The sequence below is a fragment of the Entelurus aequoreus genome, linkage group LG06, assembly GCF_033978785.1.
Source record: "Entelurus aequoreus isolate RoL-2023_Sb linkage group LG06, RoL_Eaeq_v1.1, whole genome shotgun sequence".
Taxonomy (NCBI): Eukaryota; Metazoa; Chordata; class Actinopteri; order Syngnathiformes; family Syngnathidae; genus Entelurus; species Entelurus aequoreus.
The window spans coordinates 1,456,039-1,474,662 of NC_084736.1; the positions used below are offsets into that span (position 1 = coordinate 1,456,039).

The window sequence follows — 18,624 nt, forward strand, 5'->3', positions numbered from 1 at the left end:
TGTGTTGTGCCCCGCTCTCGTCTCCGCCCAGACAAAGATTGTGAATGACTGAAAAGAGGGGTCACTCGGTTAAGTTAATTTCAACTTTGTGCATCAGAATGATGAACAAAGTAAGACGTCTTTCTACCTGTTTGAAGCGAGACAAACCAACGCAAGGCTCAACAATTCTGATTGGCGTACATGGCCGTCACTCAAATGCCAGTGTAGGAAGGAAAAAAAAAACTCAGCCTCTTGCGGGTATTTACCGCACCCTGATGTCGATTCGATTTGGATTATTCCTGCAGCCCTAACCTGTATTCATATATTCATGACAAAAGCCTAAGATGACAGTTTTAATATGGTTTGTTTCCACAGACTGTGGGATGATGGAATTATCGATCCTGCCGACACCCGCCTGGTGCTTGGACTTAGTCTGAGTGCGACACTGAACGCACCGACCAAGAAGACGCGCTTTGGCGTGTTTCGAATGTGATGTGCTGATTGAAGCAATGAGTGTGGACATGTATTATTCTCACAGTATAGCAGAACTCATTTGGATGAAAAGATGTACAGTTTTTCTGTGGCCAATGTCATTTTGTGCCTTAACTGTTACAACATGTAAAGTTCCTAATTATGAAATGCAAATATTGAAACTTGTCCAAACAAAAAAATACTTACTGATGATTTTTTTCTCAGGCACATCAGTGTTGAAAAGTAGTCTTTTCCAAAAACTAATTGAACGCGAAAGCTGGTATCACAAGGGGGCGCTGTTTAGCCGTGGCTGTCCTCTTGAAGCTGAAGGAGACGACTAGATGAACTTGGCTGTTGACAGAACAGCTGCCTTGAGGAAACTTTTACAAAGATGACACGAGAGCAGAGACACAGGTGTTTTTTTTTTTTGATGAACTTTTCTCTTGAAGATTTGATAATAGCGTAGATAAGGGGTGTCAAAACGTTTTCCACTAAAGGTCGCACAGAAAAATCCAAAGCATGCAGGGCCCATTTTGATGTTTTTCATTTTCAAAACCAATAAAACATATAGATTATTTTTTTAACCTTTAGGGCTCATTTCAAGCATATATATATATATATATATACATATATATCTATATATATATATATATATATATATATATATATATATATATATATATATATATATATATATATATATCAATGACAATAGGTAATATATATATATATGTGTATATATAAGCTTGTCCCTTTTGGGGTAGTGGAGGGTGCTGGAGCCTATCTTAGCTGCACTCGGGCGGAAGGCGGTGTACAAGTCGCCCACCTCATCGCAGGGCCATCACAGATATATGTATGTATGTATGTGTGTGTGTGTATATATATATACACTACCGTTCAAAAGTTTGGGGTAACATTAAAATGTCCTTATTTTTCAATGAAGATAACTTTAAACTAGTCTTAACTTTAAAGAAGTACACTCTATACATTGCTAATGTGGTAAATGACTATTCTAGCTGCAAATGTCTGGTTTTTGGTGCAATATCTACATAGGTGTATAGAGGCCCATTTCCAGCAACTATCACTCCAGTGTTCTAATGGTACAATGTGTTTGCTCATTGGCTCAGAAGGCTAATTGATGATTAGAAAACCCTTGTGCAATCATGTTCACACATCTGAAAACAGTTTAGCTCGTTACAGAAGCTACAAAACTGACCTTCCTTTGAGCAGATTGAGTTTCTGGAGCATCACATTTGTGGGGTCAATTAAACGCTCAAAATGGCCAGAAAAAGAGAACTTTCATCTGAAACATATATATATATATATATATATATATATATATATATATATATATATATATATATATATAAAAGTTCAACTTCACAGGTTAACTTGATGTTTAACTTACAAAGAAAAAAGTGGCATTTACAGGACACTTTGGTGCAGCTGCAGTGCATTAGAAGGTTGGAAGGTACAAAGTCTGCTGTACTTAGAATTGGCAGCAGAAATAACTTCCAGACCCCATACTGTGTGTGTGTGTGTGTGTGTGTGTGTGTGTGTGTGTGTGTGTGTGTGTGTGTGTGTGTGTGTGTGTGTGTGTGTGTGTGTGTGTGTGTGTGTGTGTGTGTGTGTGTGTGTGTGTGTGTGTGTGTGTGTGTGTGTGTGTGTGTGTGTGTGTGTGTGTGTGTGTGTGTGTGTGTGTGTGTGTGTGTGTGTGTCATACGCGTAGACTCACACGCACACACACACACCGCCTACTCCAGCATCTACCACCAATTTTTTTAAAGCCGGTTTACTGGCCATCCTTTCATCCTCTTTCATCAAATGTCCCCGAGGGGAGGTATTGAAAATGTATGAGCCTAAAAAAACTTTTTTCATGGAAATAAGGAAACCTCATACATGTAAAAGTAACAAAAATCATTATGCATTTCTTTTCTGCTCTCCATGGTTCTCCTGAAAAGACGAGGACACCTTAAAGTAATATAAAATTGATAGCCTGCGAAAGGGACAAGCGGTAGAAAATGTGTGGATGGATGTTTTATGTCATTTTTGACAAAGAAAACCCGTGTTTTTTATGGTAAAAATACCAAATAAGCCACATTTTCCCCCAAAAAATGTTCAAAGTGGAATATTTGATGTGAAGAAATTGGAGCATGAAATATGTAAATAATAACATTGCTTTTGGTGCATTATTATTTTCTGAACAATGACAGTTAAAAAAAACAGACTAAAGTTTCAAAAGGCCCCCACTCATAAAAATGTCAAAAAGAAGTCATTTTACTTTACCTGCCTAAATCTCTAGATCAACTTTGGATCTATCTGTCAATTAAAAGTTTGTATGACTTTTTGACTAAAGTACAACACTGCCTACATGGCATCTTTGTGTTATTTGTGTCAATATGTTATCGCTACATTTCCCCCGTTAGCTCTTTTCTTTCACTGTCTGTTTTTTTATGTAATATTTTTTGTTAAATATGCTCCAGAACGTTATAAAATTAGCTCCACAGACTCCTGATACGGAACATTGATGGAGATAATTCTAGTCCCTTCTCCCTTGGCCCATGATTCACCCCTTTATGGACTTTTAAGTGGAATATTTTGTTTGTTTTTATCGAACCTGCTAAGAAAAGACTCATTAGCAACCATTTCTCAAGTCCAACAGAAAGGATGTTTTTCTTTCTCCTTTGCTAGACAAACCCTACTCAAATTATTGCATGTATCTCTCTAAGAAGAATCTGTAGCTAAGAAATGACCTCTCATATTTGGTTGCCCGGTGTCATGTTTAATGTATGTCCCCCCGGTCCCTGACCCAATCTACTCAGAAGTTTATGACTCACATTGAAGTCATTCTTCTGCAAGTGTGAGTCAGTGTCCACTTCTTAGAGAAATCTTGATTATTGTTTGATAAAAACAACGTTTCACCCCTCACTTCCAGCAACTGTTTTGTTGCATCATCTCAACGGACAATACTAAAGAAATGAAACTTTAGAACAGTCCTGCAGCTTGTTAACATCTAAATGTCCTCCAATAAACACAGGAGGGTGGTCTTTTCTCTTAGTGAGGGCCTTTTCAAAAGGTAAACATGGTAGGCTGTAGTCTACTGGGAGCTTGCAGCTGCACAACAGTTAAGCACATAATAGCACACAAGCTAGACATACGTAATAAGTGTCCTTCATTGAACAGTATTCCACTCGAAAAACAGTATCAAATTATTATAGTTGCACATTACTTACACATACAAAGTCTCCAAGGCAAAGGCGTTTAAGAAAGTATCCAGTAACAAACGTGTGCGCATCACAGGGTTGTCCCGATACCAATATTTTGGTACCAGTACCAAAATGTATTTTGATACTTTTCTAAATAAAGGGCACCACAAAAAATGGCATTATTGGCTTTATTTTACCCAAAAAATCTTAGGGTACATTAAACATATGTTTATTATTGCAATCAAAGAACACATTTGTGCTTAAATAAAATAGTGAACATACTAGACAACTTGTCTTTTAGTAGTAAGTAAACAAACAAAGGCTCCTAATTAGTCTGCTGACGTATGCAGTGACATATTGTGTTATTTCTTATTCTATTATTTTGTCAACATTATAAAGGAAAAGCTGTAAAAATTAATTATTAATTTACTTGTTCATTTACTGTTAATATCTGTTTATTTTCTGTTTTAACATGATCTGTCTACACTTCTATTAAAATGTAATAATCACTTATTCTTCTGTTGTTTGATACTTTACATTAGTTTTGGATGATACCACAAATTTAGGTATCGATCCGATACCAAGTAGTTACAGGATCATACATTGGTCATATTCAAAGTCCTCATGTGTCCAGGGACATATTTCCTGACTTTATAAACATATTATGAATTTTGAAAAAAGGAAAGTTTTTGTGACAATAAAAAATATCGATCTAATCATAGTAGTATCGACTAGATACGCTCCTGCGCTTGGTATCATTACTGTGGATGTCAGGTGTAGATCCACCCATGGCATTTGTTTACATTCAGGGGTGCTAGCTTGCTGTTAACGGTGAGCTATTGTATCCTCCTAGGGTGTGTAGTGAAGCATGTTTAGCTATTCCTCGTCCTGCAGTGATAATGCTACTTGTAAGACACTTACTTTATTTGTCGCCATGGAGGCCAGGATTAGTGATTAAGAAGTAGCTAAAACACTGCCGACAGCGGATGGACGTTAGCCGCTAGCTAGCTAGCCACGTCTTAAAGCACCTCTTCCTGAGGGCGTTTCAGTGTTATAACTTTACCTTTATCTTTAGTTTTTAGGCCAAAATGCATCCATTCTCCCTTTTCTGTATACACACTGTGTCTGCTTGTAAGTACTCCGTGTGTGTGCACTGCCGAACATGTTCCTCTGCTCGTAAAACCAGCAATGTCATGATGTGACGACGCACCGTGCCTGTTAAAAAAAAGGGGGTAAGTGGTACTTTTCAAACAGAGTATAGTACCGTTTTTGATTCATTAGTACCACGATACTAAACTAGTACCGGTATACCGTACAACCCAACCACATCATTCAACTTACTGAGTCATGAGGTGAATTGTTGTGGCTCCTAGGTGTCGCAAAAAAAAAATTGTACTGATATCCGATCGGTATCGGCCAATATTGGTATTGTATTGGCATTGAAACACTGTAAAAAATGTTCAATGTGTCTTCCTTTTCCAATGGTACCATCTCTGCATCATGCGAGTCACACAGGTGTGAACCTGGTTCGCATCAGGGTTATGAAATCCTCATATTAGTACCAGAGTTTTAAAAGTCACATATTATTAGCATCGATATTGTTATAACTTCCTTTATGCTTAAATGGCTTCGGGGCAGTTGTGTTTATTTTTACATTTAACGGCATTTTTACCGAACACTACTTGTCATCTTAGAGGTGTTTGGGCTTGTAAAAAACTGCCTTACAGCCAGGTTTTACCATGTCAGAATGTCACAGTACATGTTTGGAATGCATGTTTCCCTCAATGAACCGCAGCTCCCTTGTGTTGGTAGCACTCATGCAGCACTATGTCATCACAATGTTACCATCATTCTTGACAATAAAGATATCTTGGTACTCACTTGTATATATTTAGTCATTACTGGCTTTTTAAATCATTATTGTCATTTTAGAGATGGGCAACATGGTCTAAAATCTATATCGTACATAGATGTATTTATTTCTATATATTTTTGTATCAATATTTATTTCTATATAAACAAATCTATTTGTATATGTATGTGTGTGTATATATATGTATACATATGTATATGCATATATATACTTACGTACAAACCCCGTTTCCATATGAGTTGGGAAATTGTGTTAGATGTTTGAGTTTGAGTTTGAGTTTATTTCGAACATGCAAGCATACAACATGATACATCACAATTTCCAGTTTCTCTTTTCAACATGTTCGAAAAGGAGTAGGAAGAAGCAGAGCTTATTTAATCCTACCCCTTTTCTTTACATAACAGTTGCAAAACTTTTTGTTCACTTCCTGTTCACAATTTATTCACAATAAACTCCATAAGTAATCACAATAAAAATAAATAAATAAATAATAGTAAGAATTCGATAATAATAATTGGTGAAGTAAGTCATATTTCATATGATGAGACAAGTAAGATTACTTTAAGAATGAATGAATGGATGGATGAAATAAATTGAGAATGTTTGTCATGGTTCTTCTTCTTTGTACTTTGTAAACACTTTAAGTTTGGAGAGTTTCTTGAAGTGTATCATATTAGTACATTGTTGGATTGCTTTGCTTAATCCATTCCATAATTTAATTCCACATACTGATATACTGAAGGTCTTAAGTGTTGTACGTGCAAACAAATGTTTTAAATTACGTTTTTCTCTAAGATTATATTTCTCCTCTTTTTTTTAGAAGAATTGTTGTATATTCTTGGGTAGCAGGTTATAGTTTGCTTTGTGCATAATTTTAGCTGTTTGCAAATTCACTATGTCGTGGAATTTCAGTATTTTTGATTCAATAAATAAAGGGTTTGTATGTTCTCTATATCCAACATTATGTATTATTCTAACTGATCTTTTTTGTAACACCGTTAATGAATGAAGTGTACTTTTGTAATTATTTCCCCATATTTCTACACAGTAGCTCAGATATGGTAACACTAGTGAGCAGTAGAGAATATGAAGGGATTTTTGGTCTAGAACATGTTTTGCTTTATTCATTATTGATGTGTTTCTTGCAACTTTATGTTGTATATTTTTTACGTGAGATTTCCAGTTCAATTTATCATCAATCATCAATACCTAGAAATTTGTAGGTAAATGTAAATATAAACGGAATACAATGATTTGCAAATCCTTTTCAACCCATATTCAATTGAATGCACTACAAAGACAAGATATTTAATGTTCAAACTCATAAACTTTATTTTTTTTTTGCAAATAATGATTAACTTACAATTTTATGGCTGCAACACGTGCCAAAGTAGTTGGGAAAGGGCATGTTCACCACTGTGCTACATGGCCTTTCCTTTTAACAACACTCAGTAAACGTTTGGGAACTGAGGAGACACATTTTTTAAGCTTCTCAGATGGAATTCTTTCCCATTCTTGCTTGATGTACAGCTTAAGTTGTTCAACAGTCCGGGGGTCTCTGTTGTGGTATTTTAGGCTTCATAATGCGCCACACATTTTCAATGGGAGACAGGTCTGGACTGCAGGCAGGCCAGTCTAGTACCCGCACTCTTTTACTATGAAGCCACATTGATGTAACACGTGGCTTGGCATTGTCTTGCTGAAATAAGCAGGGGCGTCCATGGTAACGTTGCTTGGATGGCAACATATGTTGCTCCAAAACCTGTATGTACCTTTCAGTATTAATGGTGCCTTCACAGATGTGTAAGTTACCCATGTCTTGGGCACTAATACACCCCCATACCATCACAGATGCTGGCTTTTACACTTTGCGCCTACAACAATCTGGATGGTTCTTTTCCTCTTTGGTCCGGAGGACACGACGTCCACCGTTTCCAAAAACAATTTGAAATGTGGACTCGTCAGACCACAGAACAATTTTCCACTTTGTATCAGTCCATCTTAGATGAGCTCAGGCCCAGCGAAGCCAACGACGTTTCTGGGTGTTGTTGATAAACGGTTTTCGCCTTGCATAGGAGAGTTTTAACTTGCACTTACAGATGTAGCGACCAACTGTAGTTACTGACAGTGGGTTTCTGAAGTGTTCCTGAGCCCATGTGGTGATATCCTTTACACACTGATGTCGCTTGTTGATGCAGTACAGCCTGAGGGATCGAAGGTCACAGGCTTAGCTGCTTACGTGCAGTGATTTCTCCAGATTCTCTGAACCCTTTGATGATATTACGGACCGTAGACGGTGAAATCCCTAAATTCCTTGCAATAGCTGGTTGAGAAAGGTTTTTCCTAAACTGTTCAACAATTTGCTCACGCATTTGTTGACAAAGTGGTGACCCTCACCCCATCCTTGTTTGTGAATGACTGAGCATTTCATGGAATCTACTTTTATACCCAATCATGGCACCCACCTGTTCCCAATTTGCCTGTTCACCTGTGGGATGTTCCAAATAAGTGTTTGATGAGCATTCCTCAACTTTATCAGTATTTATTGCCACCTTTCCCAACTTCTTTGTCACATGTTGCTGGCATCAAATTCTAAAGTTAATGATTATTTGCAAAAAAAAAAAAAGTTTATCAGTTTGAACATCAAATATGTTGTCTTTGTAACATATTCAACTGAATATGGGTTGAAAAGGATTTGCAAATCATTGTATTCCGTTTATATTTACATCTAACACAATTTCCCAACTCATATGGAAACGGGGTTTGTATATATATATATATATATATATTTATATTTATATTTACACACACACACATACAGTCGTGGTCAAAAGTTTACATACACTTGTAAAGAACATAATGTCATGGCTGTATTTAGTTTCCAATCATTTCTACAACTCTTATCTTTTTGTGATAGAGTGATTGGAGCACATACTAGTTGGTCACAAAAAACTTTCATGAAGTTTGTTTCTTTTATGAATTTATTATGGGTCTACTGAAAATGTGACTAAATCTGCTCGGTCGAAAGTATACATACAGCAATGTTATTATTTCTGGCAAGCTTCTGGTTGAATTTCTGACCACTCCTCTTGACAAAATTTGTGCTGTTCAGCTAAATTTGTTGGTTTTCTGACATGGACTTGTTTCTTCAGCATTGTCCACCGGAGTTTGGGAAGGCCATTCTAAAACCTTCATTCTAGCCTGATTTAGCAATTCCTTTACCACTTTTGACGTGTGTTTGTGGTCATTGTCCTGAAGAATTTGGAGGTAATCCTCCTTTTTCATTGTCCCATTTACTCTCTGTAAAGCACCTGTTCCATTGGCAGCAAAACAGGCCCAGAGTATAATACTACCACCACCATGCTTGACAGTAGGCGTGGTGTTCCCGGGATTAAAGGCCTCACCTTTCTCCTCCTAACATATTGCTGGGTATTGTGGCCAAACAGCTCAGTTTTTGTTTCATCTGACCCCAAACTTTCCTCCAGAAGGTCTTATCTTTGTCCATGTGATCAGCAGCAAACTTTAGACGAGCCTTAAGGTGTGGTGGTGCTGGGTTGACTCTTGATCATCCTGACTAATTTTCTCTCAGCAACAAGTAATAGCTTGCGTTTTCTTCCTGATTGTGGCAGTGACAAAAATGTGCCATGCACTTTATTCTTACGAACAGTTGTCTGCACAGTTGCTTTTGGGACCTTAAGCTGCTTTGAAATGGCTCCAAGTGTTCAACTCAATGATTCATTTTTTCAGATCTGTGCTGAGTTCCTTTGACTTTCCCATTGTCGCGTTTGTAACCGAGTCTAATGACGGCATCACATGAGCCCTATTTAAATGGGCTCAGAGAAGTCAACAGGTGTCATCAATCATAATCACTCACATGACGTTAAGAGGCCATGCCATGAAGCTAATTGGATTTGATTGTAACTTTTCTACATCACAAAAATTGATAATGTATGTTGCTGTATTGACCCAGCAGATTTGGTCACATTTTCAGTAGACCAATAATAAATTCATAAAAGAAGAAAGAAGTGACAAACAAGTATGTGCTACAATCACTCAATCACAAAAAAATAAGAGTTGTAGAAATGATTAGAAACTCAAGACAGCCACGACATTATGTCCTTCACAAGTGTATGTCAACTTTTGACCATGACTGTATGTATATGTGTCATACACTCCTCATGGCATCATTTACCCTTCACTACTGACTTTAGTGAGATGCTTGTTTTTTTTCTGGACTTTTGAATTTTTTTGGTTTTTATTTTTTGACTTGTCCAGGGTGTACCCCGCCTTCCGCCCGAATGCAGCTGAGATAGGCTCCAGCACCCCCCGCGACCCCAAAAAGGGACAAGCGGTAGAAAATGGATGGATGGATGGTTTTTCTTTTTACTTCCCAACATTAATTTTATTTTAGAAACTAACTAATAATTCCAGCTTTTGAAGCATTTATTGGCCAAATATAGCAGATTTCATACTCTTATCCACGCAACTATTTAACAAAAAAAAACCTTTGCCAAGTTTTAATTTTATTTTCTGGTCAAATGTAATGACTTTTTTAATCCAGCAGACGGCAGACATCTATTTCGAAACAACATGTTATCAGTGCAGCTAGTGAGTGTGCCATACACTCCTTGAAGCATCATTTACCCATCACTACTGATTTTTGTGAGATGCTTTGTGTTATTTTTCCTGGACTTTTTTAAATGTTATTTATTTTTTTACTTTCCAGCATGATTTCATTAGAAACTATAACTAATAATTCCAGCTTTAGAAGTATTTATTGGCCAAATTTTGCACATTCCATACTGTTTTTTGCGCAGCTATTTGTTAAAAAAAAAAAAAAAAAGGCAACAACATTTGCTAACTATTAATTTGATTTGCTGGTCAAATGTAATTACTTTTTTAAACCAGCAGATGGCAGACACACATTATGAAACACCACACATTATTGGTGCAGCTAGTGAGTGTGCCATGCACTCATTGAGGCGTCATTCACCGATTACCACTGACTTCTGCAAGATGTTTTTTTTTTTACTTTCCAGCATGATTTCATTAGAAATTATAGCTAATGATTCCAGCTTTATAAGTAATTATTGGCCAAATTATGCACATTTCATACTCTTTTTCTGCGCAGATATTTGTTAAAAAAAAGGCCAGCAACATTTGCTAACAATTAATTTAATTTGCTGGTCAAATGTAATGCCTTTTTTAAACCAACAGATGGCGGACACCCATTATGAAACATCAACACATTATTGGTGCAGCTAGAGAATGTGCCATCCACTCATTGAGGCATCATTTACCGATTACCACTGACTTCTGTAAGATATTTTTTACTTTCCAGCATGATTTCATTAGAAATTATAACTAAAATGTAACACCTAATTTTGGCTTTAGAAGTATTTTTTAGCCAAAATATTGCCTTGATAACATTAGCCGGTGTTTGTCAATTATAACGCCTTTTCTGTTTTTTTCTTGTCATTCCTGTCAAAAACAAATTCTCCATATCTCTCCTTCTCAGCTCTGTACGTGCGTGACGATGTTTGTGTGCACACCTTCTCATCTACAGGCTGCTTCATATATCATCTGGTCAGTATGACTAAGAACTGTATTTGACTCATTAGATTACATAATCACGTGTGTCCGATGACCATCCCTGCACAGTGTCGTCATATCGTTACAAAGATGACACACTAATTGCATCCCCGTCTCGTTGCAGTGTAGTAAACTTGGGCAGCGTGCGCGCGCACAACGTGGTCGCTGCTGCAAACCCTGCGTGCGCGCCCCCTCCTCCCCCTCCCCACCTTCCCCCTCTCTCTCTTCGGACTGACATCACCGACCCTCCAATGAGAATCTCATCCACCACGGAAGCTGTCCAATCAAAAGCCCACCAGTGGGCGGCGAGCCGGATGACGTCATGCACTAACAGCTGGGCGATGAGCCACCAAAAAAAGAAAAAAAGAAGGATGTAAAATGTAAAGCGGCCACAGCAGCAGCAGCAGCGAGCTGTGAGCTGCATCGCGGCTCGAGCCCACCACGACCACGGAACCCACGGAACCATGTGGATGATGACGATGATGGGGAGGAGGGGGAGGATGCTGCTCTTCATCGTTTACACTTTCCTATGCGCTTGTGGAGGTGAGTGCTTATAGTGTATGTGTGTGTGTGGGGGGGGGGGGGGGGGAGCTGTCCGTCCACTGGTGGTGCTGAAACGGACCTGCGATCAGTTATTGGCGCCCCTTTCTTGAACCCTTTATCAGAAGTATGGAGTCCACCTTCTTATGGAAACACCCATTCATTGTCTATTTCCCACACTTATTTGTGGTGTTTATCATTGAAGTTGAGCTGACATGGATGATGGGGATTATAAGTAAACATGCCGCCTTGCACTAAAAAGTAAAGGTGCTTTCCCTCCCTCCTCTATTGTCACGCGAGACAAGAGCACGAAACAAAGACATCAGCTGTCACAGCAACATCTTCTCCTTTCCCTCCGTTAGTTCAACAAGGCTGATTGCAAAATTTGCACTCCCTATGAATGTCTCTGTAGGAGAGAAAGAAGGGTTTAGTGCAGAGCTGGGCAAATATTTTAACTCGGGGGCCACATTGGGAGAAAAAAATGTGTATGGGGGGCCAATGTGTATGTGTGTATAAATGATATATACACGTTTAGATGGAAAAATCTGCATGTTTGAGTCCCTTTTTTCAGGAACACTAACACAGTGGTTCTTAACCTTGTTGGAGGTACCGAACCCCACCAGTTCCATATGCGCATTCATCTTTAGTGAAAAATAAAATGATTTTTTTTTAAAATTCAAGACAAAGTTATGTTTTTTTTTACTGGTGCACAAAATGAACCGTGCATGAACATCACCTTGTTCAAAGAACAAAACCAACACAGTGCATGAACACACAACAAATTAAACACCTGCAAATCAGATGTAAAATTAAAGGGAACATTGTTTGGGGGTATCCATAATACGCCGATAGGGAGAAGTTTTTATTTATACGATGATTCAGGTGTGTCTTGACCTCCACGGCGGAGGCTCCGCCGAACCCCTGAGGCCGACTCACCGTACACCATAGAGTTCGATCGAACCCAGGTTAAGAACCACTGCACTAACATCAAAAGTCTCAACGTCCGATAGAGTTCTAAAAACGTTATGTCACGTCAAAAAAACTACATTTTACAGTTTTTTACTGAACGGGACACCCACAATGTACATGAAAATAAAGAAAGTGGGATTTACAATATTAACTATGAACAATAAAACACTGAATATTAACAACATATGAACGTCGCTCCTCTTTTACTTCTCAGACCAGCTCCTCGATAGACATCTTTTACAATCAAGCAAAACACGACAAAAATTAAACAAAATATGAATGCAAAGTGTAATAAACACCTACACTATGATATATTATCACGTAAAAATCTGTTTCTGACACAAATTAGTTTTAATCTGTATTGTGTACATTTTAATTGATCCAGCATAACTGTCTTTCTTTGTGTGCTAGCTTGACAAATCGACAAAGTTGTGTTTCTTGGGTTGTCAAGTATTGAATAGTTGAACCGTGTGCCGAGGACATCGCTCAAAGTGCGCTGTGCTGTTATCCAGACTCGGCTGCAGAAAAATATCCGGGGGGGTTGGGCATAATTTTTTTTCAGGGGAGCCTCTGCCAAAAATGTATACCCGCCGTAGGAGCGCACACTCTTGCTAAAGCTGCAATGCTGGGTCTTTGTCCACAACTGATAACATGTAAGACATGTGCTCTCGCGGCGCGCCCGCTGGAATCCATTTTTGGCACGGAATCAGTTTTTGCCACCAAACCGACAGCAGCAAATAATAGATTTGACTCAAGGTTGTGATGACGTCGCGATTGACGACTCGCCGGCTGATGGCATCATAGGAGTAAAATGAAATGTGTCCTTTTCAGTTTCTCCCAGGTGTACACATGTTACGATGTGGAACATGTTAAAACCACACTTTTTGGTTTTGACGGTGACTTCCTGACCTCGCAAGGAAATGCGCCTGATTGGCTGTTACTCATAACTAACCCCCACCCCTCTTTCGACGTACACCATCAAAGAGCTGTGATTGGATATATACCGAACTTGTCCCACCCATGGACAAGACGAAATTAAATATAATAGGATTCAGTTTCTGTCAACATTTCGCCTCCTATTTATACTTTTACAGTTAATTGTGAAGTGAAGTGAACTATATTTATATAGCGCTTTTCTCTAGTGACTCAAAGCGCTTTTACATAGTGAACCCCAATATCTAAGTTACATTTAAACCAGTGTGGGTGGCACTGGGAGCAGGTGGGTAAAGTGTCTTGCCAAGGACACAACGCAGTGACTAGGATGGCGGAAGCGGGGATCGAACCTGCAACCATCAAAAGTTGCTGGCACGGCCACTCTACCAACCGAGCTATACCGCCCATTGTGTTATCGTCTTAGTCAACGGGCCTTTGTTTTGATTACTTCGCATGTTATTTTTGCCTGCTCCCATGTAAAAAACTAAACAAAGCCAAAAAACATTCATTTGTACAAAAAAATTAAATAAGCAGCTGCAGCCCAGGCCGGGCACGGCTTACTCCATGACACCGCTGTTATCTTGCTTATTAAATTGGCATGCAACAAAAGTAGTGGTAGAGTAAGCAGTCTTGCTCCTGCTCTTTAATAATAACAGTAATTCAGTACAGTATGAGCGTCCATATGTCTTCTATTTCTCCCAGGTGTAGAGGACATATTGTGTTTTCCCAGCGAAAAATCAAAACACTGTGCCTTCCAAAGACAGTATGTCTGATTGGATCCCCTCCGTGTTTTACTCCCCGCCCCTCTCCCACATGCAGGTGATTGGACTTTATAGCTCAAACGGACAATTGTCGTCCTCATGCATAGCTCAGACCCACTTCCAGGTACCTGTCTACGACTCTAAGCCTTCTGGGTGATGTCGTATATAAGCATTCACTTCCTAGTTAACATGTACAAACCCCAAAACCAGTGAAGTTGGCACTTTGTGTAAATGGTAAATAAAAACAGAATACAATGATTTGCAAATCCTTTTCAACTTATATTTAATTGAATAGACTGCAAAGACAAGATACTTAACGTTTGAACCGGAAAACGTTGTTATTTTCTGCAAATATTAGCTCATTTGGATTTTGATGCCTGCAACATGTTTCAAAAAAGCTGGCACATGTAGCAAAAAAGACTAAGAAAGTTGAGGAATGCTCATCAAACACTTATTTTCAAACATTCCACAGGTGAACAGGGTAATTAGGAAAATGTGGGTGCCATGATTGGGTATAAAAGCAGCTTCCATGAAATGCTCAGTCATTCACAAACAAGGATGGGGCGAGGGTCACCACTTTGTGAACAAATGCGTGAGCAAATTGTCGAGCAATTTATAAACAACATTTCTCAATGAGCTATTGCAAGGAATTTAGGGATTTCACCATCTACGGTCCGTAATATCATCAAAAGGTTCAGATAATCTGGAGAAATCACTGCACCTAAGCGATGATATTATGGACTTTCGATCCCTCAAGCGGTACTGCATCAAAAAGTGACATCAGTATCACCACGTGGGCTCAGGAACACTTCAGAAACCCACTGTCAGTAACTACAGTTGGTCGCTACATCTGTAAGTGCAAGTTAAAACTCTACTATACGAAGCAAAAGCCATTTATCAACAACACCCAGAAACGCAGCCGGCTTCTCTGTGTCTGAGGTTATCTAAGATGGACTGATGCAAAGTGGAAAAGTGTACTGTGGTCTGACGAGTCCACATTTCAAATTGTTTTTGGAAACTGTAGACGTCGTGTCCTCTGGAACAAAGAGGAAAAGAAGCATCAGGTCTGTTCTAGGCACAGAGTTGAAAAGCCAGCATCTGTGATGGTATGGGGCCAAGACATGGGTAACTTACACATCTGTGAAGGCGCCATTAATGCTGAAAGGTACATACAGGTTTTGGAGCAACATATGTTGCCATCCAAGCAATGTTATCATGGACGCCCCTGCTTATTTCAGCAAGACAATGCCAAGTCAAGTGTTACAACAGTGTGGCTTCATAGTAAAAGAGTGCGGGTACTAGACTGGCCTGCCTGTAGTCCAGACTGTCTCCCATTGAAAATGTGTGGCGCATTATGAAGCGTAGAATACAGCAAGAATGGGAAAGAATTCCACCTGAAAAGCTTCAAAAATTGATCTCCTTTATGGCCATGTAACACAGTGGTAAAATGCCCCTCTTCCAAATGTTTTGCAAAGTGTTGCTGCCATTAAATTCTAAGTTAATGATTATTTGCAAAATAAATTTAGTTTGTCAGTTCGAACATTGACTGCGATGAAGTGGCGACTCGTCCAGGGTGTACTCCGCTTTCCGCCCGAATGCAAGCTGAGATAGGCTCCAGCGCCCCCCCGCGACCCCGAAGGGTATAGGGGTAGAAAATGGATGGAGTTCGAACATTGAATATTTTGTCTTTGCAGTCTATTCAATTGAATAAAGGTTGCAAAGAATTTGCAAATCATTTGTATTCTGTTTTTATTTACCATTTACACAACGTGCCAACTTCACTGGTTTTGGGTTTTGTATTCATACATTTATTTATCCAGGATAAGGTAACTCAGAACATATTTTCATTTGCCATTCTGAACTAGCAAAGAAGAAGCATTGAGAGATGTTGAAGTGTGATGACAATCTCACATTGTCTCTTGTTTACCAACAACAATAAACTTTTTTTTGTAGTAATTATAATAAATTGTTACTATTAGTAGTTATAATTATTTAAAGCAGTACGGTGAGTTTACTGCCATCTAGTGTCTACTTTTAGGTCTGTATTGTATAAAATGAGTAAAACATCAATTTATTTTACAATATCTGTTGAAATCATGTGCTTTTTTAAGTTAAGCTTATAAGGAACATTAACACATTCATAAAATCACAACAGTTCAATATTATTGGGGGTAAAGATGCTTAACTTTCTGGCATATTTAGGCATTTTAGGCTGCAACAATCACAAAACAAATCTGCAAAATCCTGGAGGGACTGTGAAGTCCTACTACTGATCAATTGGTGGTCTTACAAGTCATCAACAATTCAGAGAAAAATCAGTTACAATCTAGGCAGAGCTTAACTGGGTCATGTTTGTGAACATTGTTTATCTACCCATTGGTCACATCATTAGGTACATTTCAATCAATCAATCCAATGTTTTTTATTCAGCACTTTTCCCTAAGTGCTTTACACCAAAAAAAAAAAAAGTATAGAACCTATTTTAAATATACAGTATGCAAAAATAAAATATAAATAACACATTAATACATTAATAAAACATTATATTGAGAGAATAATAGTACAAAAATATCAATAAATCAAATAGAAAATTACAAAATAAAAATAAACATAAAAGGAGTTTAACATTTCATTTAATTACATTTCATTTTTATTTATCTCCTTCATTGATGTGCATTTTTGATCAATAGACAATTCAACTTTAGCAACTAAACACATACTAACACACCTATGCTTGAGAAGGAACAGGATGAAGAACATCTTAATCATTCCTGCCCCCTTCAACATAATAAGTAGTTTTACTTAATGGATAGCCCAGATTCACAGGCATACAAACCAAACAAATACATCCAAATATAATGAATACAAACAAAAAAAAACAAGTGCAAAACGTCATGAAGTACAAACCGAACAAAAAAACTAATATACACCTCACGGGATGATACAAAACAAATACAAAACTACACAAAAAAATAAGTAAAATAGTAAATATAACACAAAATGTAGACACTGACGGGGGCTGTCCATATGATCTTATTGTTCTGTCTTTATATATATTTTTTAATTGGAATATATTTCTACAATCTTTTATCACATTGTAAAGATAATTCCATAGTTTAACCCCCACCACTGATATAAAGTTGTCCTCGAATACTGATGTTGGAAATGACCTTTTCTTCTATGCTCTTCATTCTCAGAAGTGATGACAAACATTTTTTGTAAAGTTGTTGGTAATGTTTTACTTTTAGCCTTAAACATAACACATAATGTCTGTAACTTTACTAGCTCCTGTAGTTTCAATAAGCCATAATTAATAAATAATATGTTAGTGTGTTCTAGATAAGCTGCTTTATGATAATCTGCTTTATGATCAGTAAAAAAAAAATGCCCCATGCTCTATTTGAGCATTGAAAATGCCTTTGCATTCAGTATATATTGTGTAAATCACATTGACACTTTGTGTAACAGAATATTAGAATATAATATATAATACCATAATAAAATATAAACAACACATTAATAAATTAATAAAACAATATTGAGAGAATAATAGTACTAAAAATATCAATAAATCAAATAGAAAATTACAAAATGAAAATAAAAACCTAATAAGAGTTTAACATAATCAATAAAAAATAAAATAAAAAAGAATGTTAGAGCATTAGAAATGTCTTTGCACATTGACACTGTCATGTCTGTGTTCATGTTTTTGTTTGGCCATGTGCTGTTTTGTTTTTTGGACACTTCCTTAGTTCCTGGTTTCACTTCCTGGTTTTGTTTGTCACCATAGCAACCATTAGTTTCACCTGTTCCACGTTTGGACTCACACACACCTGTCTCACGTTTTCACAGTCATGTCATGCACCTGTTCACAGTTAGTCACGCACCTGTTTTCACTTTTCATGTCACTATATAGGCTTTTCTGTTTCTGTTGTTCGTCCTGGCGACATCACACATTCATGCCATGTTCACAGTTTCTTATCACGTAAGTTTTTGTTTAATGTTCATAGTTCTCCGCCATTGTGCGCGCCTTTTGTTTTGTCTAGTCAAGTTTTTTACCTCCGCTGTGAGCGCCTTTTGTTTGTACCTTTTGTTTGAGTTTATAGTAATAATTAAACTATGTCTTTACCTGCACGCCACGTCCGTTCCAATTCTTTTGCTCCACGGGAGAGCAAACCACGCCATAGACCGAGTCTTGACAGACACTTTATTGTGTAACAGAATATTGGAATACAGTATATAATACCATAATAAAATTAAAATAACACATTAATAAAACATAATATTGAGGGAATGATCG

General features: G+C 37.7%; 2 protein-coding genes across 2 annotated transcripts in view; both read left to right on the forward strand.

The window, feature by feature from the left end:
• LOC133651400 (methylcrotonoyl-CoA carboxylase beta chain, mitochondrial-like) overlaps positions 1-652 on the forward strand; it is a 44,904-nt gene extending 44,252 nt beyond the window's left edge. The window contains exon 17 of the mRNA XM_062049342.1: positions 355-652. Coding sequence (XP_061905326.1) covers positions 355-472 — 118 coding nt within the window. The 3' untranslated portion in view covers positions 473-652. The remainder of the gene's footprint in view (positions 1-354) is intronic.
• Positions 653-11,488: 10,836 nt separating this feature from the next.
• Positions 11,489-18,624, forward strand: part of LOC133651713 (transmembrane protein 8B-like) — a 182,256-nt gene continuing 175,120 nt past the window's right edge. The window contains exon 1 of the mRNA XM_062049764.1: positions 11,489-11,664. Coding sequence (XP_061905748.1) covers positions 11,586-11,664 — 79 coding nt within the window. The 5' untranslated portion in view covers positions 11,489-11,585. The remainder of the gene's footprint in view (positions 11,665-18,624) is intronic.